The sequence below is a fragment of the Amphiura filiformis genome, chromosome 15 (genome assembly GCF_039555335.1).
Source record: "Amphiura filiformis chromosome 15, Afil_fr2py, whole genome shotgun sequence".
Lineage (NCBI taxonomy): Eukaryota > Metazoa > Echinodermata > Ophiuroidea > Amphilepidida > Amphiuridae > Amphiura > Amphiura filiformis.
The window spans coordinates 36,329,954-36,352,778 of record NC_092642.1 but is presented as its reverse complement, the minus strand read 5'-3'; the positions used below and the strand labels follow the sequence as shown (position 1 = coordinate 36,352,778).

Here is a 22,825-nt window from a genome sequence, read left to right as displayed (position 1 = left end):
TGAAGTAGCCAAACCTTCTCCGTGGACAGAGTGTAAAACGGGTACATTTCTTTAAAAGAGCATAATCTTCTAAAGTTGTGAGCTGATTGATATAATTGTTTTGGTTTATTAAAGCTAACGACTCAAGGTTTCTTTACATACCAAAATATTTGATCAACTTTTCAGAAATAGGAGAAAAAGAGGGCACAATGAGGGGCCTCAGTGTTTTGGGACACCCTGTATAAAACAAACAAACAAACAAAGAAAAAAACACACCTTGACATTGAATATTTTTCACATTAAACTCATTTCCCTTGATCACATCGTGAATATTAATATGCTATGTCGTCACCTCATATAACATGTAAAATCATCCAGTTCCTTTTCCAATGAAAGTTGTTTTAACCAAAGTAAATAGATAACGGTCACAGATCACAGCACAAACTTTTCCATGCCATGCCAGTAAACTTACCGTGCACAGAAGTTCATTATGACGTATTTAATCAAACTAACAACTCCATTAAATAGTTCATTCTACTAAAGCATCCGTCTGTGAAAATATATGCTTATACTTCCTTTAAATTTGTGAGGTACACCAACAAGAATGTGTACTTTAACATATAGAAGGCACGTACAAAGACCAAAATATCATATCATTATTACATCGGATAAGTTGAAGCAAGTGAGTTTTAAGTTGTTTACCATAATTTACTATAAACAATGTTATAAACGACTACGATTCTTTACCAATATACCGCAATTCTTTTAGAAACTACAAGTTATTAACTATTTAACAATTTGTAATCCAAACGTGTGGAATCAAAAGTAATGATGACGATGGGACAAATCCGGCGCATAATATTATTGTCAATAATCAGAACCATTTCTTCTGTCAATTCAGGTGAGTTTGTAAATAGATCTTCGACTTGATAGCGCCATATTTCCACCGAATGTTACAACGGTGTCCGCAGTGTTTAGACCGTAATTTTTATATTTAATGTATATTCCATCTTGGGTCTTATATTGGAATATTGGATGGAGGGTATAGAATACACATAAAAGAGTTTTCCAGCGCATCTTCTTTAAAGGGTAATACCAATATTAAACAAAGCACCCTTAAAACGCGTGCCCACGACCCCCTTTGACAATTTTGACTCTAACATTTTCCCAGCACTGAAAAAAGTTAGATTTCAATTTTCTTCCAATGTGTGCAAGGTGTGATCTGTGTAATCTTATTGAAATATCATATTGGTCGGCAATTTGTTTTCCATGTTCATTTTTTTGTTGAGGTCAAGATCTGTGTGTCGTGATTTTTTACATGTAATTTACGTTATCTTTTATATTAAGAAGCATCTGTATTATATCTAAATAAAACATTGAAACTGATTTAACTTTAAGTCCGATTGATATTATTCTTTAGTTCACTATTGAACCCCGTCAATACAAAACTTTCCTGAAGAACTTGCCAGTTTCTTTTGAATTTTACGTCAATAATTTTCACAATAGAGATTACATGTAAAATAAAATATGCGTCGTATTAAAACTGCTGATCCGTTTGGTTTTTAATTTTAGGACAAAGTTTCTGCAATGTTTACTTAACTTTTCATGAAAATAAAATCGAGATTTCAGATCGTTCTACATTTAGGCCTAGACGTTTAAAAACCGAAATGGCCCCATTCACTGATATTTCAAGCAAAACGCTTCTGCTTATAGAATTCTGTCTCTGGTAGATTATCTGCAAATGCTCTATTTACTTCATAACATCATAGCCAGATATCGTTTTTCAAATGATAATCAGTGAATAATCAAATAGTCAGAATGCTTATTAGTAGTATAAGGGTCAAGTACGGTAAAACTATGGGAGCGCTGTTCAGTCAAGTTTGTTTATCCTAGCAGTCCTCAAAAATTTGAGGGCGATTTGGGACAAGTTTGATAAGAATTTTTGATATGTACAGTAGGGCTACTGAATAGGAATCACTCTGTTTGTTTTGTTTTAGACTCTAAGGAGATATGCCTTGTGCTAAATTTATGTTCTTAGACGCCTATAATAGACACCCATCTAATCGATATAGGTTTAACATTTATGTTTGCTTAAAATCTATCAAACTTGCCTCAATCGCCCTCACATTTTGAGGGCTTTTGGGGGAAAACTACTTGACTAAACAGCACTCCCACAGGTTTAACGCACTTGACCATAGAGGCCCGTATACCATATTACTCTTATTTTTTTTCACATACAGATAACTGCAACGATGTCGACTTTCCAACAAGTGGATGCGACTTCTTCTTCAACATCCCTTACTTACATCGGCCAACTGAACCCGCTCGTTTACTAGTAACAACATCTTCCAATGAACCAGTCACCGTGAATGTAACTGTCCCTGGTATGCAGTTTGAAGTCAATTACACTATCACAAGATACCAGCATGCTGAGATTCCAATACTGCCCGAAATTCGTCTAGATCCTGGGGATGGTGTCCAAAATAAGACCATCTTCTTGACATCATCGGATATAGTCTCAGTATATGCAATGGATAATAGGATATCCAAAGGCGAAGGATTCCTAGTTTTACCAACTTCACATATCGGGACTGAATATTACATTGCATCTTATATACCTGACGCCGTACCCGGATTTGTTTGTATATCGGCATTTGATGAAGAGACGGTACTTGATATCAAAACCAAAAATGGGGAAGAAGTTCGAGTTGTTCTACAAGCATTTCAGAGTTATCGCTTTGAAGGTACCGATGGAGAAGATCTTACAGCAACTTATGTACAAAGTGATAAACCAATTGCAGTTGTATCTGGGGTCACGTCTTCCATTCCCGTAGGTGTGAAAAACATTGACGGCTTGCTTGAGCAATTACCACCAGTTAAAAACTGGGGACTGGAGCATACCATTTCATCATTCTTAGGCATATTTTCCGGCTTCGTTTACAGAGTCATATCAGCGAATGAAAATACTACTCTGTCCATCTCAAATGTCGGTGATGTTCACCTACCTGCGAATAGTTTTTATGAGGCGAACATCACGGAAGACGTCATCGTTTCAGTAAAGTCAAACAAACCTGTTCTGATAATGCAATACATGAAAGGCGCGTATGCCGATCTTGAGAATATAAAACGTGGAGATCCATCTATGGTGTTTGTCCCACCAACAGAGTCGTACGTAAACAGCGTTAACTTTGCAATCATGGACACTCCGTTTGGTTTTGACTACCATATCAGTGTTATCATAGATTGCGATTTCATTGATGGACTTGTATTCGACGACACGACATATATTGCGGATTGGAACAAAGTAAGATCGGGGAGAGATCCAGGATCCATGTGTTCAATCCGGGGGAGAATAAGAAGAGGATTAGGAGTTCATACTGTAGTTCATGTGGATCCATCGCGAAAGTTTTCCGTGTTTGTTTATGCTATTTCTCTGACATGCTGTACTTCATATTCATATGTGGCTGGAGCCGGTCTTCCGTATGTACAGAGTAAGAGCAATTGCTTTGAATCAAATTATTATAATTTTAAAAAAAATTTAAAAAAATTCTAGGAATTTCAATTTGCAGAGCATGGTGCACAGTGACATCGCCCCGATATCATCATGGTAGATCGCCATGGTAGGCTGAATCCACAGCCACCCATGACCATTTTATTCAGACCTTATGAGATGCATAATTAGCGAAGTGACCTGAATAAGGCTACTGACAATAGACGGGGTAATTGATTTCTCGCTGTGTGAGTAAGCTTGTATACGACATTGCGGTCAATGGTTATACTGTCTCCACTTGAGTGAGTGCCGATATAGCCTGCTGCGCGCTGTAGTCCATACAGGACCAACGCAATATAAAATTAGAGTTTTGGTCAAATTTTGAGTTCAAAGCGCACGGCCAATTTTCAAAGCGCACGCTAACGACTATCATATCTGTTCAACACGTATTTTCAAGTGTATGAGACCACATATGGTTTCTTGAGAAAAAATCATTTACGGGAGATATTCATCATTTTCTAACCCAGTATCCGAAGATTTTCGTCTGATATCAAAATCGTGCATAGCAATTCACGTGTATCGATCCCGTGTATTCATTTTAATGTCTCTGCTGCACCACATAATTATTAGCCAGGCGATGTCGGTGTGTGGTGTAAGGCAGCAACGTAGATCAGTGGCATAGGCAGGTTTTTTTGTTTGTAGAATGTGGTGTGGAGCAATGTGACTTTCAGGGGTGGGGGGAGGGCAAAAGCGTAACAAATCTAAAATATCGAGGCGGGGGGCTCTGCATGCCCAGTCCCTCCCTTTGACTTCCTGGCTACGTCATTGATGTAGCTTGCGACCATGTTGCGACCAAATCACAGAGTCTTCATTGAACTTTAATTGTCATGATATATTATACCGCGATCTTCATGATGGTGTCGAAACATTACGTTACAACAAATGCTAATCCCTTGGACAATTTGCAATATTTCACCAACAATGTTTTAGCTGGATAAAATTAGTAATAACTCATGCAGCCTCAATGTGGCCCAAAAACTGCTTCCAGCGGCTGCCTGTCAATATTGATAACCAGTGTGCCTCAGGCGAAGGTTACGTTCCGAAAAGTTTGCCTGAACAAGGCCATCTGAACTATATAACTTATGAATCTGTGTTACTGCTCCTTGACTTGTATCTTACTGGTCATTTTATGGACAAATAAAAGAGTTCCTTAGGGAACTTAAGTTGTCAAATAGAATTCGTTAGACTTTAAAGGGAAGTATATATAACTTAAACAGGAAGCCCCACTTGGCCAGTTTGCCACAGAAGAACTGACTTACACCTGTTACTTCGATGACAGACAGAATAGAATTTACAGGGATACATTTTAAACTTGACTAATTCCCTAAGGAACTTGAATCAAAAGTGGGGCTTCCACTTTAACGAGCTACATTGCTATTTGAAACAAAACAAAAGACTTGGAAAAGGTACCTCTCAATTATCTGAAGTTTTAAAGAGTCCAATTCCAGTCTCCATACCTATGTTACGGGTAAACATTACATACAAATTTTCCCTACAGATCCATTTTCCGCCACGTCTGAAACCGTTACCATGGATGAGACACTATTGCCATTGGAGACGTCTTCTACAACCCCACCAATTACATACAATGTTGAAGGTATATATATTGCCTGAAATATTAAACTCTTAAATGTCGAAGCAATCTATTAATAATTCCATTCAATTTGATTTAAGAAATAAAGGGTAATGCATTATCCTTTTAAACGTTTTTACTGCCGAGGACACATTGTTTGCGTGTAAAGGATGATGCTGCACTCTTTATTTCTATTCTATTACCACAAAATAGAGCGATTTAGAGAGAAAATATCACATTTTTGCCCAAATATTTCAAGTTGTTTACATCAAGGTGGAGCGCCTTGCATCGCGCTTTGCTGTGTGCTGTGATGCGAGAAGAACATAAAGTTCGTTGCCCTGGTCACTTTATTGCTAATTAATGGTCTTTCACGTGACGCGTTTCAACAAATCACAGTGCGCGCTTTGAATAATGGGTCGTGGGGGTAATAGAATTTCAAATAAAACTTGGGAAGTCCCTCCATTATTTTCATTGTTAGTCAAGCTATTGTAACTGTATCTTTTCTAAATCTGGAAAAGAATCGAATACCAAGTGTGTTGTTTTTTGTTCCCAATGGTCTTCGAGCTGTTTGGATTCCTCTTTTTTTTTCAACTGACTTAGTTAGATTCCTTCTTAAGAACAAAAGGAGCACATTATGATTTTAGACGTTGAGGTGGACCGCTCATTTTCGGCCGATATTACCATGTCCTGTCCTGTACGTACTGATAATAAATCAACATAAAGAATCAACCTTATTGCATCAGTCATTTAACCTATGGTTTTTTATGTTTTATTTATTTCATATAGATAACATACTATTACTAAGTCTGATATGTGCTGTATGTGTCCTTTTGCTGGTTATATTAATTCTGGCGTGTTCCATGGTTATCGTAGTCAAACGGTAAGTGTTTGGGTATGTGGAGTGGGGGGTGGGGGTATTTATGTGTGTGGGCCAAAAAACACCTTTTTTCTCGGATCGACTTGGAACTCTCGGAGAATTTTACTAGGGTACATACTACTAGTGTGCTAAAATATCAGTAAGATCGGAGCATGTTTCGACCAGGCAGTAGATTTTCACAAAATCCCTACTTATTTGCAATTTCTTACTGTATAACTCTATATAGAGAAATCAGTAGAAACAACCTGGGAAAAGTAGGCATTGAGATGACATCATAGCCAATATTAAACAATTTAGGTAGTTTGTTTAGACCCTCCAGAACATCACCAAATAGCAAGCAGTCTCCAATTGGTTACCATTATTTTTTGTTATAGACCTGTATTTAGTTAAATATTGATGATATTTGAGTTGCTAAATTAAGGGGTATAGGGGTAGCATTATGGAGCATTTCCCCAGTTCTACTGAGTCAAATTTCACAATCTTGGTCTTGTTGGGTAGATTTGAACTGCAAAAGTACAAACAATACATGAGATATGAATTTAGAGCAGCTCTGACATGACCAGGGGTTAAAGGGTCATGTGACGCCTGATTTGTAGTAATTTTCAAGGCTGTGTGACCTTTAGACCTCTGGTCAAAACATGGATAACCGAAAATCATATAGCATTTATTTTTGACAATGCTGCAGTTCATATCTATGCAACAATACCGCATTTGGGAAATTTGACTGAGTAGAACTGGGGAAATTCTCCATAACGCTACCCCTACCCCTTATATAACTCAAATATCATTAATATTTGACTTACATGCGTGTCTTTAGCAAAAATAATGGTAACCAATTGGAGACGGCTTGCTATTTGGTGATGTTCTAGAGGGTCCAAACAAACTACCCAAAGTGTTTAATATTGGTTAGATGGCATCTGAATGCCTACTTTTCCCAGAATGTTTCTACTGATTTCTCTATATAGAGTTATACAGTAAGAAATAGCAAAAAAAGTAGGGATTTTGTGAAAATCTACTGCCTGGGCGAAACATGCTCCGATATTACTGATATTTCAGCACAATACTAGTATGTACCCCAGTAAAATTCTCCAAGAGTTCCAAGTCGATCCGAGAAAAAAGGTCTTTTTTTGGCCCACCCTAACGCACGCGGACATGGCTACTGAAAAGAAAATGATTTTAGGATACCCAGGATGTGGGAAGCATACACTACTTTTAACTTTGTTGTTGCTTATGTGTTCGGTGCTCTTGGGTGGGTGGCTTATGTTTCTTGATGCCCTCAACTTCTTCAAGCTATAATTTGTGACTGGGATGCGTGCGTTTGTGTGCGTATAAATCGTACATACTTTGTTGATGTTCAATTACGAATCGGTGGACGAGTGGTCTAGCACATTGGTACATAATATGACATTACATGACATTAGTTTGATCCATGATAGCGGCAAGGTGTGGCATGGGTTCGAGGCCCTCCTCTGCAAAGCTAGATTTCTTTTTTGAAAATGTCATTTCAGGAAAATAGAACGAGGCAAATTTATGTATGGCATATAGGGTGGTGTATTCAATTACATCACCATAGGTAAAAACCTACTTTTTGTATACAATTGTTTTAAAACAGATCTCTACAGGCTAAAGAAAATCATGGACAGCATTCTACAGATGATGAATCCGGACCAACTCCGCCATCAAATGGCACAATCTCCTCAGATGGTGGCTCTCAATCTATCTCAATACCAAGAGACATGAACCAAACACCTTTGAATGATGGAAATGGACCAGTTTCCTTATCAGGGGATGGCTATGTCCGATACAACGGTGATACATCAGAGAATTCCTATCAGGGTCTTTACTCACCTGCAACACTTGCAAGCTCTACCAATACCGCTTATGAAAGCATACCGGAATGAATTATGTAGATACGAGTATAGGGGTGGGCCATAACCAGGGGTAGCATGTGGTAGGGGGTAAGAAAAGATTATCTTTTGGTGAAATCTGGACAGAAAAATTGCATTAATGTTAAATCAGCCTTTTTGGATCCCATGGCAAAGGAGACCAGGGCAATAAAGGACAAGTTATCTGACATATATACAGAAGCTGTTGGGGGATACCAATAATGATTTACGACCAGATGCTATTGCCTTACTAGCTATGGATCGTGGTGTTTGGAGAGACTTTGTAGTCGCCTGCTCGGAAATGAAATAAATGAATGTATACTTTGCCATATAAACAGTAAAGTGCCCGGAGCAAACAAAGGCTTCCTGAAAAGGGTTATGCCAGAATTCCAAGTTGTGTTAGAAGTCATCTTAGTGAAAGAAACCTTTTAGAAAAGAGCAATAATAATAATGTAGATCACTGATAATATGTGATCGATCAATTGAGCTATTTCATCAGTTGAACTACATACATCCTCCTATCCTATAGTAGACATGGAGTCACCCATTCAGGTAACCCCATTTGGCATTCACACGCCCTGTGTGGGAGATTAAGGTAATGTCTTCTATATGGGATGTGAATTTCAACTGGATTAGCCTAATGTAGATATCTCATTTTTATAATGCAGTGATAAATCATCTTGTATAGTGTGTCTTGTCTCGAGTTGAGAACGCTATGTTGGATTTCACAGTGGCCGATTAGAATCATACACAAACCTAATCGTGCGGGGGCGTATATACACACATAAAAACGCACTGATTAGAATCTACCGCTGCAAATTCTAACATGGCACTACTCTCAACTTGAGACGAGACACACTATAGTCACAATGGCGACCGGATGGGTGTAAATTTCCATGCCTGACTATAGTATGTATCATTTGATTAATAATTGATAATACTGTCTACTGTGTAGGTCTTTATGTATACTGTTATATACAATGTACATAGACTATCTCAAAATCATGTTATAAAAACATAATTTTAAAACTTTGGTTGATTAAAAAGTTATAATGTAATGATTATATCAGACACAATATTGATTGTAGAGCTTATTGTTATTATATCATCACAACATAATCTCATTTTCATAATTTACTTTTACATATTCATACCCATTATCTACACAAGCTCCTTCAAAATAAATAGCTTTCTAAGCAAAATAATATTCTTTACAAAGTGAAATGTAAAAAATAAAACAACTCACATGGAATGAAATCATGCCTTCATTATAAGGTCTGTTCATACTATGCCGCAATTGCCACACTGCAAAATACTGCATTGCGATATCGCAATAAAGTTAAATACATTATAACTTGGAAATGCAACGAGTTGCGGCAAAAAGTAATTGGTATATCGGCACCGCACCACAAAGCAATTGCAGCATAGTATGAACGGACCTTTATTTAGTCACATTGCCTTACAATCTTCATATAGTTCATAAATAGAAAGAATATTAATAAGTAAACATACGGTATATTGCTGATAGCAAATGATAGGCAAACGTGGTGCATGCTGGGAATGAAAAGGGTTCAAAAGCTACCGAATTTGTCACCTGAGATCGCAAATTTGAGCCCTTTTCATTCCCAGCATACATCACTGTTGCCTATCGATCGCTATCAGCAATATACTTTATGGTATTTTCTTATGTTTAACAAGTAAATAAGCTACAAAAATATGAAAAAAAGCAATGTAAAAATATGCTTTTACCTGACTGTTTGATCATGTTTCATAGCGCTAAAAGCAACCTTACTTCAAGTATTACTTATATCTTAGATACATTTTGCATTACTGATTAACTTCAATCAACAGTCCAACTTTGGCCTCAGTTTGTAATAAATATAATAGAACATTTTAAACGTAGCATGTATCTTCTATAGGGTACTTTGTTGAAATTATGTGGCGTTACACTTGCTTGCTGAGAAGAATAACACTACCTATTGATGCCTACACAGCTTAAATTCACTATGTGGATTCTTGCTGAAATTCTAACCTTGAATATTAACATGGGTATGGAACAACATAATATAAATATACACAAGCATATAAGGGGATAATTCCATCATTACTCCCGCATACTGATGTATTGCAGATTATAATAAATCATCCCTTTGTACTATAGGGTCCACAACTTATAAGTTCCCCCTTAAATACTTTTTAAAATAAATTGAAAAATATTTGACGAAATGCAAACGTGTAAAAAGATATGTGTAGCCTTATTTGTTTTACACATATGGACCAATTTATTGCGTCACACGTCATTGCGTTCAGTCACAATGACTCATTATGTAAAAAAAGAAACAGTTTCAAACAGTGTTAAAAGTTGCATCTGAGTCCATAGGAGTCGACTTTCAAACAATACAGTAGGCCAGGCCTATTCATGTGTTTGTTAAAGAAAACCGGACTGCTATGGACTCAGGTGCAACTTTTAAAACAGTCTCTTTTCTTACACAATTAACCATTGTGACTTAACACAATGATGTGTGACACTATAAATTGGTCCACAGGGGTAAAACAAATAGGGCTATACATATCTTTTTACATTTTTACATTTCGTAAATTATATTTCGCCTTATTTTAAAAAGGAATATAGAGGGTGAAAGGGCACAGTGTCTAAAGACTTTGACTCATTCAAGGTAGCTCAAGGTTGAGGGTTCAAATCCCCACGCCATCAATAAGTTGTGTGCACTTGGGCAAGGCTCGTCACCCTATATAAATTGTCTCTCCCTAACCAGGTGTACAAATGGGTACCGGATTTACTCAATGCTTGGAAGGTAACAGACTCCCTGTGGAGGTGTAGTGATCCCAGCAGCAATATTGCATTGATCCTATGGTAGACAATATTAAGTGACACACAAAATGGTTGATTTGGGATTGCCTAGGCTCACCCGTCAACGGCAACGAAGTTTTCAATTACAAAAAAGGTGGATACAGGTCAAATCATGAAAAATATTAAATTCTCAATATTGCCATCTTTGGTCTGTGGGGATCAGCTCACTTCACTTATTTCTTTCTTTTCTTCATTTCTTCTTTCCCATGCATGCCAATAACATGTAACCAAGCCATTGGGTAAATCACTGACCTGATGATGAGAACCCTAGGATACTGTTACAAAGTTACAAAGTGCAAAAACAAGAGAGTTTCAGCATGAATTTACATCAATTTGTCAATATTACATATTCATTACATCTTGCATGTAGGCAAGTATATAGTAGGAGCAAGTAATCTTTTTTTCTCTTTTCTACAGGAGCAAGTAATCTTTATAAACACCTACCAAAAATTGATTACCCTTTTTTACAATATAAAACTAAAATCCCTATGCATCAAATTTAAACCTTGAAATAGCAAAAACAAATAGAGGTTAATTCTGCAAGTTTTCATACCTCATTTGTCTGGATACCTCAAAGTTGGTAGCATGGTGACTCTTTGAATGAAAAAGATGCATTTTCAAAAGTTGCACTAAAAAGCTACTCGAGTCGGTGTGCCATTACATTCTCTACATGACTGGTCAAGAATGACCCACTGTGACCAATGACCACCAGGTACTCTAGCAATATAAGCAATATTTTCAAATGGGCTTAGGTGCAACTTTTGAATCGATGTCTTTTTCATTCAAAGGGTCACAATGGCAACAAATTTAGGGCTATTAAGACAAACGAGGCATCAAAATTTGCAACACAAAACTGTGTTTCCTTTTGCTATTTCATATTTAAATTCTGATGCATAGATTTTGAGTTATTATCTCATAATAAGAGGGGGTAATTACTTTTTTGTAGATGTTCATGTAAAAAGGATATAACAATTTAGTTTGCACAATCTATACATATCTGCATAAGTAATACTACACATCTGCATAAGTTATATAAGACCTGCTTTTTTCAGCCCCTTTTGACTAAGGCCAGTCTATAGTAACTATAGTCTGACATCTTTGTGAACAAGTTTCTGTTGCAACAGACGTGGCGCAGGGACTCTCAGTATAATTAAAGACGGAGATAAAAAAGAATTTATCGCGTCTGATGTCACTGTCAAATACGATCCTTGATTGGTTTACGCAGGTTAATCAGCGCGTAAAAGGAAGACCGATCTATCTGGTGCTGATCGGAGAAAAGGAATAGCAGCAAATGGTGAAAAATTATGTACTTTTACAAGGCAAAAAGCAGCTTTTTAGGCATTGTTGACATGGTGCCTTCGCCAAAGAATGTTTCCTACTATAAAGACCTAACTTTTGAGATGGTTTGCATGTTTGAAGGTGCAAAGTTAACAATAAGGCGCCAGGTTGTACCGCCGCGTTCAGCAAGTCATCATCACGACACTTGTAAACAAACCGTGCTCGAATTTGATTGACAGATGACGTCAGGCATAATAAATTCTTTTTTATCTCTGTCTTTAATTATAGATAAAACTTTATTTTCAGCTCAAGTGATTAGCTTTCTAATGACATTTTCTACAATGGAAGACATTGTGAAAATGTGTAGCTACTGCAGAAGACGCTACCAGAAAATATGCTCCTGCATCTGTCGCAATGGATAATCACCTGCAAGACGTTCATTTGACCTTAGTAATCTAATAAAGAACATATCAAAACTGACATACATCTTGGAGGGAATCTGTTCAAGAATTGAAATACTGCACATGCAGGTGTGCATTTTTTTGGTTCTTGATTTATATCTATAAGGCGACAAAAAAAAGAAAGAAAAGAAAACCTGTTCTACCGGCCCCAAGCAACCCAGCATTTTGAAGATTTTTTTTCCCTTAATTTGCTAAAATCATTGGATTTTTCATGAAATTTGCAGATTTTAGTGATATTTTGGGTAATTTTAGCCTCCAGAAACACAAAAACAAAAATGCCCGACCGACCCTACTAGACAGGTCCGTCCGCCCGTAGAACAGGGGTTTTTTTTCGTCACCTAATAGTGATGCAAATCATTTTTCATATTTACAAGACCAGATGAGTTGAAATTACAATATTTGAACTCTGTGACAAATCAATATCTATGCGATACTTTTCACAAAGCTATTGTGAATCATAAAAATTATTTTACAACATCCCAAAGACTGACCCTTTAACACTACTAACTACTCAGATATTATACTTATAGGGTCAATTATAAACAATTAATAGACTCAATCACATCCATTGATACTGCTGTTTTACAAATCAATCTAGTATTTGGGTGTATGACTACATTCTGAAGTGTTTTTATTTTAAAGAGTGTTTGATTTGAAGAATTTTGCTCAGGCATTTGATTAATTTATCTAAAAGGTTGTTTTTATAGTCTATTCCACAGCATTGTTCAAAAAATAGAAATTGTATTGTTTCTTCAAAAATACCTCATCGCTCTTTTGGGGCATTTTTTCAGATAAATGCCCTTCCTGTGTAAAGAATGCCCCTTAAGGTTATTAATTATTTTAAACTGTTGTGATTTGGTAGTTCACAGCATCTTATTTGAATGGTAGTGAGCTTTGGCAAAAACTGCATTGCTCAATTCATAGCGAGTGTGTAGAAGAATTAAAATATCACAAATATACTTTTATAGGTGCTGCGGTTCTTGAGTTATGTTGTAAAGAGGGCTGAAACAACAAAACTTTTGTAAAACGTACATAACTCATTAACAACAATAAATTAAGCAAGTTTGCAAAGTATACAATTTGTAGAATGAACTTTTGCAAAACATCAAGGTGTTAATTTTCAATAATATATTGATCTAGATAATGAAAATTGATTTTTAGGTTGCTTAGACCAACAATACCTCGTCTACCCTTAACAGTGCTGACTCAGACATTATAGGGTCAATACACAATAATAATAGACTTCATCACATCAATTTATATAACTGCTGTTTTACAAATCAATCTAGTATTTGGGTGCATGACTGCGTTCGGAGGTGTTTTTATTTTAAAGTGTGCTGAGGCTTGTGGATCAACGTCTAGGCGTTGTGCCTGTGCGTAGCGCACTATAAATCTTTTTTTTTTTAAAGAGAGTTTGATTTGAAGGGTTTTGAAGGTACTTGATTAATTTTTCCAAAAGTTTGTTTTTATAGTCTTAAAAGATTATGATTTGAAACAGCATTGTTCAAAAATAAAAATTGTACTGTTTCTCCAAAAAATGCCTCATTGCTCAGGCATTTTTTGCTGAATAAAAAATGCCTCTTTCAGAAGAAATACCTTTTGGAATTAAAATTCTTTGGACAACATTGTTCTTGCTCCCTTTGCACAATGTTTTTATTTTCACATCTTAATTAATCAGTCATCACCAAGGACAGTCCCTGTTACAAGTTCAGTTAAAATATTACTCACAATCAATCTTTCAAAAAAGCCCCTGAAATAAAAAATAAAGTATTTTTTAGACCTGACATGTAGAGGGTGTCCCAAAAAAAAGAGGCCCCTCAGCAGTCAAGTTAGCTCAATCGATAAGGCGTTCGACTATGGTGCGAGAGGTTGCGGGTTCGAACCCTGGCGGTGCCTATACGCTCACATGGAAAAATTGAGTTAGCTTGAAATTCCCTTGACAAAACTCACTGCTAATTTGTCTCGTTGTAAATGTAAACTCGGGAGCTGATCCCGGTTTCGATGGTTATTTGTGGAATGTCTAGGGTGTGCGCTCTTGAAGCAGCAAAGTCCCTGAATTGTTGTTTAAATGGTTTGTGGAATGATGATGGGGCCGTAGTGGTCATGCGACAACCTGTAAAGTGTGCTGAGGCTTGTGGATCAACGTCTAGGCGAGTGCCCTGTGCGTAGCGCACTATAAATCACTGCGCTTTTTTTTTTTTTTTTTTCATTGCGCCTTCTTTTTCTCCTATTTCTGAAAAGTTGATCAAATATATTTTGGTATGTAAAAAAACCTTGAGTTGTTAGCTTCTTTAGAGGACCTCTTTTTGTGGGACACCCTGTACATTCATGTTTTACAGAAGAGATTCCTTTGATATACAATATGCACAAATATATAGTACAAAACAACTCTAGGTATAGAAATAACATACAATGACTTGGATCAGCCTATAGTATTTTGCTTTCTCCTTGTAGTGATGTCAGCAGCTGCAGTATTAGATATTATACAAATATTACCTGTCTATGAGTATCATGGTCGAAATATAATCACGAGGTGCAAGATGGATTGTTCCATTCCACGAGCCAGAACGGCGAGTGGAATGGAACAATACATCTTTCACCGAGTTTAAAGGAAGGTAATCACAACATTATGTCTTAATTATGAAAATTATTATTCAAGCCACGAATCACATGGTTTTATTTTAAACAAACTTATATTTACCATACAAACGGATAAAACCAGCCGTGTCTCAACACACAATATTCAAAATTCTTGGGTGCCAGTAATACAATGAAGGCTGGCAACAGTTGAGTACAAATAACCATGACATCACTGCACTAGACAATTTCAGCGAGGGAATTTTGAATATCGCGTATTGAGAGATGATTGTTTTTATTCATTTTTTATGGTAAATATGAGTTTGTTTTAAATAAAACCATGTGAAACCATGTGATTTGTGCTTGATAATTATTTTTCTAACATATAAGGCATAATGTCATGATTGCTGGAGACTTCTTTTAAGGACTGCTAGTTCTTATTATTCTACGATTAAGGCAATAGAACCAAATTAGTTTGATCTTTCGATCGACCATCGATGCTTGATCAAGCCTTAATTATTTATAAAAACAATTCATTGACTATTCTTACTTGTGATTACATATAATGAACCTTTGCATGTAATGACATTGACCAATACAAATTTACCATTTATTCTGACTAATTAGTTGATAGCTCATTAATAGCAAGCATATCGAAACAGCATCGACAGTGGATCCAAAGACTTTTTGGTTCTGGTGCCTAAGCAATAGATTTTACTTATACATGTACATATTACTTGCGTAGTTAAGGAGGACTAATTAGTAGGGTTGAACGACTAGTCCGCACTAAATAGTCACAACTATGATGACTATTTACAGGTCAAAATCTGAATAAATAATAATGGGAACCAATATTTGAAATGATTACTGATGGCCAAGGTGCAACACTTGCTTGTAGCTCTGCTATAAAGACACAGGCATAATATAATGCGGTCCAGAATATTGCATGCATGTGACTTACACTGCGTACATGCTTAATATGCTACATGTATGCAACTGGAATATTCCACCTTGGCTAAAGAATCATTTAAAACAACTACATTGTATACTAATGGCACATATGGGCTCCCTTAACATGACTGGAATTTTAAGCACAAACTAAAAGTGCCCTACTGTAAAAATCACACCAACAAATAAGGGCAGACCCTGAATTCTTGTTGTGATTTTCATCTAGTTATAATTAACACAATAGATGCTGGATTGTTTCCTTAGAAGTGCAGACCTCTCCTTCTAAATCAAAGCTGTAGAACACAAATCACCACATCTTCCAAGGGTATATGTGACATGATATGATCCACTCACACCAAAGTCGGAAATGTTGAAAATCACTTGCTTGCTCAGTACCTATAGGCTTATGATGTTGAAATCACAAGTACCAATACTTGGCTGTAAAGTTATGAACTTTTTATATGTCAATTTCTGTATTTTACCTTTAGATATCTTAATTTCATTATTGCCAACTTCGGTCTGATTGGATCAGATCATGTCACATGATTAAATACAATGACGATGGGTTGTTCTGCATACAAGGACGATACACAAACAGATTTTGCAGCACATATATTTCTTCTGACAAATGTCGACTTTGCCAAAGATGCTGGGTAGGAAAGCATGATCTTTTTCTTCCATGAGCCACCAACAGAACATATCTTCACCTTGAACACCCAAGAGTCATGTCTACATAGTTCTCTGTAGTTGTAGGCAATCAATATACAACTTTGGTGGTTTTGCATGAAGACTTTGTCAGAGATCAGAGTTGCGGATGAATCTGTTACCTTCCGAATGTCGGCCGTAGTAAACATATCGGCATCTTCCAAAGGTACCTGTCATAACGAAAAATGAAAGAAAAACAGCTGAATGAGAAGTAACACACAAATATATTTCCGAGTCATGGAGAATTATCTCCAGAATAGTTGAGCATGAAGTGTGAGTTAGATATTGATCAGCAGGTCGTGCATGGATAAGGTCATTCTTGGATCAGGTCATGCTTGGATCAGGTCATGTCACTGGCTCATGAAGTAAACAAACACCATGCAGCACTAACTAGCACTATCTATATCTTCTGTGATAGTGATGGCTACAACTTGTATTGATGGCAATTGCTGGATGCATAATTCATTCAAGTACTATTGTTTATATGTCAACAAATCTATCAAACTTTTAAATATGCATTCCTTCATCACCACGCAGCTAGCAAATAATGAGAAATAAAATACAAAGTAGATGATTACTAGATAGCTATTAAGATATTGGCTAACATATACATAAGGCCAACTAGAAAGCTATTTCCATGCATATATCAATTGTTCAAGAAAAGACAACTAGAAGTTTGAAATTCGAAAGAAACAAAAATGACAGAAACAGGGTGTAAATAAATAATGAGGGCACATAAAGTGCTTGTGACAAAGAAAGGGTGTTTTTCCCTTCTCCCCCATACAGGGATGTAACAAATCATAATACAGTTGATTGAGATATGCTTTGTAAACATAATCTATCAGCGCCTTCTAAACACATTAATTAAAAAACATCAACACTTGCAAACAAATAATAAAATGGACAGCAATTTTTTTCTGCTGGATTATCTATTTGGGATTCTATAATTATACAGAAAGTGATACAAAACAATATGAAACAGAATGTAAATCAAAAAAAACTAAATTAGTAAATTTATGCAGAATGCCTTTTTAGACATGCTATAATTGCAATTACAGCTTACATGTAAGTAAACTAAAATTGGCAAATTTTAAAATCTAGAAACACTTACGAGGATGGAGAGTATTATCATCGCCTCACTCTTATCATTTTCATTCTCACTATTCACACTGTGTTCATCAGAACTATCGTTTCTGTGGCCGTTTGATCCATTTGATAAAGTGAGTCGCAGAAGAGAATGTTTTGGCGGTGTGAGATATTTGGGTGCTATGGCAACAAGTTATGTAAATAAGCAAACAGAAACAAGACACAGACATTGAAAGACAGAACATGCATACATTTAAAGACAAGACATATGCAGTGCAGAAACGATAATAGTTACAACACATATGCAGTGCGTGAAACGATAATAGGTTACAGCAAATGCAGGTATATTCCAGTCCCAATTGTCTAAAGTAAACATGCACAAATTCAATGTGTATATTACAATATGACTAGCACCACTTATAACTTGCAGTCAAAACTTTGGAAGTCATTAAAATCACTGCTTGCTCAACTTCTTTTAATGAGACAGGCTAAAACATTAGAAGATTTTTAGCATGCATTTGATATGTGATGTGATCTAGCAAAATGTGTAAATTTATCTTGAAACTGATCATGAAAAACAGTCAAAATAAGTTTGAAATTTTTTATATGGTACTTATTAGTAGTTTCATCACTACAAAATGCAACATGCCTACCTGTGATTTTCGACATGTCCATTAACTTTTTTTTATCAACTTGCTCATTTTAAAGCACAGATGGGACAAGTTGATACATCATGTCTCGCAACTTGCTTTCAAACTAGACCAAATACTTAAAAAGTATTTTTATAAGTATAGCCAATTTTAGTTCTGATTAAACACCTTTTCGTATATGACTTCACTTGTAGCTCAGGACAATACAGCAAGTAATGTGTTGTGTTACAACTTTCCCGTTGTGTACACAATTATGTTTTAACAATTGCCAAATTAAAGCCTTTTCAAAAATTGAATCAGGCATGGTCTTGGTAAAATGATTTTTCCCTCATTTTAAAATTACAAGAAAAATACAAAAATTTCAATTTTGCTAAAATCATTTTGCTAGATTGTATCACACATGTTAATTGTAAGTATACCTCTATGCTGTGGTTCCTCTTCTGTAGAGATACAAAAAAGATGTAAAATATGAAGCGGAGTGTTAGCCATGATAGAAATGATAGAAAGTTTTAAAAGCTAGCATCAATATGGTAATACACAGATTTAGGGTTTCTCAACCGAAAGTCAATATGTGTCAAAATTCCTTCCCACAATGCAATAAGCGTTTTGCATAATAGATACAGTTCTGAGGTTAATCAATATTCTTTGTTATGCAATACATATTGCATTGTGGGAAGGAATTTCGCACAAATTGACTTCCGTAGAGAAACCCCAAATCCGTGTATTGGTATGAGATTTCACATAGGTATCCCACATTGCTCTGCTCTAGGATGAACTTAAGTAATTGATAATTTCCATGTCTGCATATTCAAATGCAGTGAGGCTGTCGAATTCGGAACCATGGTTAATGAAAGTATGTTTAGCAGATGACACTGAGGATAACAAAAGCTTGTTAAAAGCGTGTTATTTGCAATATTTATGAAACAGACACACAAGGTTTTAATTTATGAATATAAAATTGGCCTGTATACAAATTTTGATAGTACTGTGATGCAAAATAAATTATACAGAAAATATATGATATCTTAATCTGTTAAAAGTACAAATTTACTTGTGGATGTGAATGAGTAATAATGGCAATAGTACTGGCTACTTCAATGAACATGCTCTTTAAAATCAAATTGGAAATTTATATAAGCGTATGAAACCACACAAGTTCCAGGGTCATTTATTGCATGTAATTAATTGGTCCATCCATGTTTTGTGCAATTAATGATACTCCGTTCTCTGGGATAAAATGGCAAACACATGGATGCAAGTAGGCATAAAGAAAAAAATGGAAAATTTTGGGAAAAGCACATGAATTGGGGCTAAAAAGACCCCAAACAGGCTGAAAATAAATAAAAGTGTGGACATTTTGACAAAAAAAAATCTGAAATTCAAGATTAATCCTGAAAACTAACTCCATGGGCAAATAATAAACAATTAAAAAAAAAAAACATTTTACGAAAAAAAAATTGAGTCTTTAAAGAGAAAGCAGACACCTTTTTACATATTTCTTGTTGCTTAAATTAACATAACCTACCAAGAGATTTTTTTTTAATTACATCTTCTCTGACCTAACATTAAAAGTTTTACTGAACAAGTCAGTAAAAATTAAACCAATTGTCAAGTTCTCTTTGCTAATTCCATATTGAAACTTCTTTTTCTTCTGTTGCATAGTGTATGCACAAATAAAATTGAATTATTGATTGGAAGCCAAATTGTCACCACAATGGGGTTTGTAGTGAATGAAGTACTCAAGAGCATCATCATTTGAAGTGGAAGTACTTATGTGTTCAGTAAGCCAATCAGTAGCAGTCAAATGAGTCACATGACACACTTAGATACACACAAACTGGAACACATCAACATTAAACTTGACACACCCAACATGGATACTGTTGAGAGAACTGCTCATGCTGTAGTTAATAATTTGCAAGATGTAATGAGTAAGAAAGCTGGTAAAAGAAGAAGTAATTCCAATCAGAAATTGGAAGCAATGGTGAAGAGAAGGAGGGATCAAGGTGAGTTCTTACTCTTTCTCCATTTTTCTTGCCTAGAATTATTTGTTTTGTTTTGTTTTTGTTATTTTTAAATTCATGTCATCATTAGATTAGCAAAGAAAGTGCAAGTTGCTATTATGAGAAAGATGTGTTTTACAAGCTTCACATTTTTCATTACCTTTGTTATTATTATTATTAATATTACATGTAGTTATATTGTTATTATCATAGTTATTATATTAGTATTTAATTATTATTATTAGAGTTACTGTTTTATATAGTTCATTGTATTAATGTGTGCATTAAAAACACTTGAGAGCTAAAAAAAAAACCACTTAATTAGCTGGCCTGTAAAAAACTTAAATATATTAATGTAAACATGAATAATGATCAGTGCACAATTTAGAATAGAAAATCTTTTTATAACTTATTCACTTCAAGTAGGTTTTAGGAAGTTTAATGATAATACTAATGTGGATTTATAATGCTCAAAAATCCACCAAATAAATGATGCTCATCAAGGCATGAAACCAATTATTGACCTTACTCTACAACTTAAAATTAACTTACATTACAACTTAGTCTACATATAAATAACAATAATCAATAGGGGATAAAATAGCAGGAGTGTGCAACCTATACATGAATGCCCCAGCCACTAATTATCAATTGGATTATACACAAAATTATATAGCAAAATTTTCTTCACACAATAGAACTACATGCATAAGTATGAGCTTAAGGAATCTGATATTAGTTTGCACAGTATTTTTTGTAGGAGCTGCGAGTTTCATTTTTGATATTTAACAGTCCTTGAAGTAAACTTCATAAATCTATTGATTGAAGATAATCAAGATATACTCTTTTTTTCCCAAAAGACCTAAATTTTGTTGATGTTTTTGAGAAAAAATCCATATATCTTCAATACTGAAAAGTCAAAATTTTCAATTGATCAACTGCTTTTCATCCCAACTCAACACTTAAAGTACATGTACATATCATTAGATTTATATAAAGTTTACTTTGAGGACTGTTAAATAGCAAAATTATCGATTTTTAATTATTTGCCATAAAATGTGTATTATATCATGAATTTCAAAAAATCAATATTTGATATCAGAAGGACATTCTTCATTATTCAGAATGCAATTCGATAGGTCTGATGTGCTCTGATGTCCCACAAAAAACTACTAACCAAACGTTGCTACCTGAGCCTTTAATGAGCTCTCAATTGATAGAATAACACACCTGTACAAAAGTACAGCTTACTCAATTATTTTTACATCATACAGGCACTGTTAAAATATAAATGATTTCCTCAACTGATGATATTTTTTTTTCTTATCATATTCTTCTCTTACAGGACAGCCCTACATCACAGAAAAAGCCATCCCAGTTTGAGTCCAAGCTTTTGTTGGTTGTAGATGTGGATGCAGTGAGGAATTTACCGCTGAAGAAAAAGCTACCATCCTCGCTCAGTTTAACAAGCTGAAATACCATGAGACTTACATTAATACATCAAGCAAAGCCATCCGAGGCCAAGAACAAGCTCTTGTTGAGTGCAGATGCGGATGCAGAGATAAATTTACCACTGAAGAAAATCGATCATCCTCTCCCAGTTTAAGGAGCTGCAATATCATGAGACACAAAACGTTTATCTCCGGGTTGTGTGACAGAGAAGGATGCTGCAGACATCAGGCGACGACCGAGGAGGAAGAATGCTGCTGTCAGCGACGGAGTTACGCCTACACATTGTCCGTAGGGAACAATGTACAATCGGTGTGTCAAGCAGCATTTTGCGCTCTGCATGGATTAAACAGGGACGGCTGAAGAGAAAAGTCTTAGATTTGGACTCGACATCAAAGATGGACGGGAAGCATGACAACCACCGCAGAGTTGATGATGAAATCAGGCACCTCAATCCGTAATCACATTGCAGAGTTCCTTGCCAGTGAGAGCCAGAGCAGATTTGAACAGGCCTCAGTGAAGAATGTGGTTCCATCATCTCTTAATGTTTCAGCCATGTACCGGCATTTCCTGGTTGCCAACCCAGACCTGACTCAAGACATTGCTAAGAAATGGTTGTACTGTGACATCTTTAGATATGAGTTTTAATATTGGCAATGAAATATATGCACAGAACTTGAGACACAAATGTGCTATAGTAAGACACAGGATGATCATGTCTAGGGTTAACTGTATGATGAAAAAAATGTGGTTCTCAGGCAAAAGTTTTCATTTACCATGTATGCACAATTATTATATCCTATGATTTCTGTAAATAATTCTTGACTTAAATGTGGTACAAAATGTACATTAAATATCAGACAGGTTTTGGAACTCAGAAGTCTCCACCATCCAGGTGGATTTGAACCTTGGAACCTTCATTAAAGTTTTGAAT

At 35.6% G+C, this 22,825-nt stretch overlaps 1 protein-coding gene and 1 long non-coding RNA gene across 2 annotated transcripts in view; one reads left to right on the top strand and one right to left on the bottom strand.

The window, feature by feature from the left end:
• The first annotated feature begins 763 nt into the window (after positions 1–763).
• LOC140171574 (uncharacterized) lies at positions 764–8,806 on the top strand. Its single transcript, XM_072194849.1, has 5 exons — positions 764–880; positions 2,220–3,470; positions 5,028–5,126; positions 5,889–5,982; positions 7,592–8,806. The coding sequence occupies exons 1-5, from the start codon at positions 808–810 to the stop codon at positions 7,878–7,880; spliced, it is 1,806 nt and encodes a 601-aa protein (XP_072050950.1). The 5' UTR covers positions 764–807; the 3' UTR covers positions 7,881–8,806.
• A 137-nt stretch (positions 8,807–8,943) lies between these two features.
• LOC140171573 (uncharacterized) overlaps positions 8,944–22,825 on the bottom strand; it is a 27,986-nt gene continuing 14,104 nt past the window's right edge. Inside the window, exon 2 of the long non-coding RNA XR_011861618.1 lies at positions 8,944–10,475. This is a non-coding gene — a long non-coding RNA (uncharacterized lncRNA). The remainder of the gene's footprint in view (positions 10,476–22,825) is intronic.

Bases quoted from the DNA above. Each gene is read 5' to 3' on its own strand.
- LOC140171574 (XM_072194849.1), top strand. From the start codon at position 808: ATGATGACGATGGGACAAATCCGGCGCATAATATTATTGTCAATAATC. The intron at 881-2,219 runs GTGAGTTTGTAA...TTTCACATACAG, and splicing joins CATTTCTTCTGTCAATTCAG to ATAACTGCAACGATGTCGAC. The intron at 5,127-5,888 runs GTATATATATTG...TATTTCATATAG, and splicing joins AATTACATACAATGTTGAAG to ATAACATACTATTACTAAGT.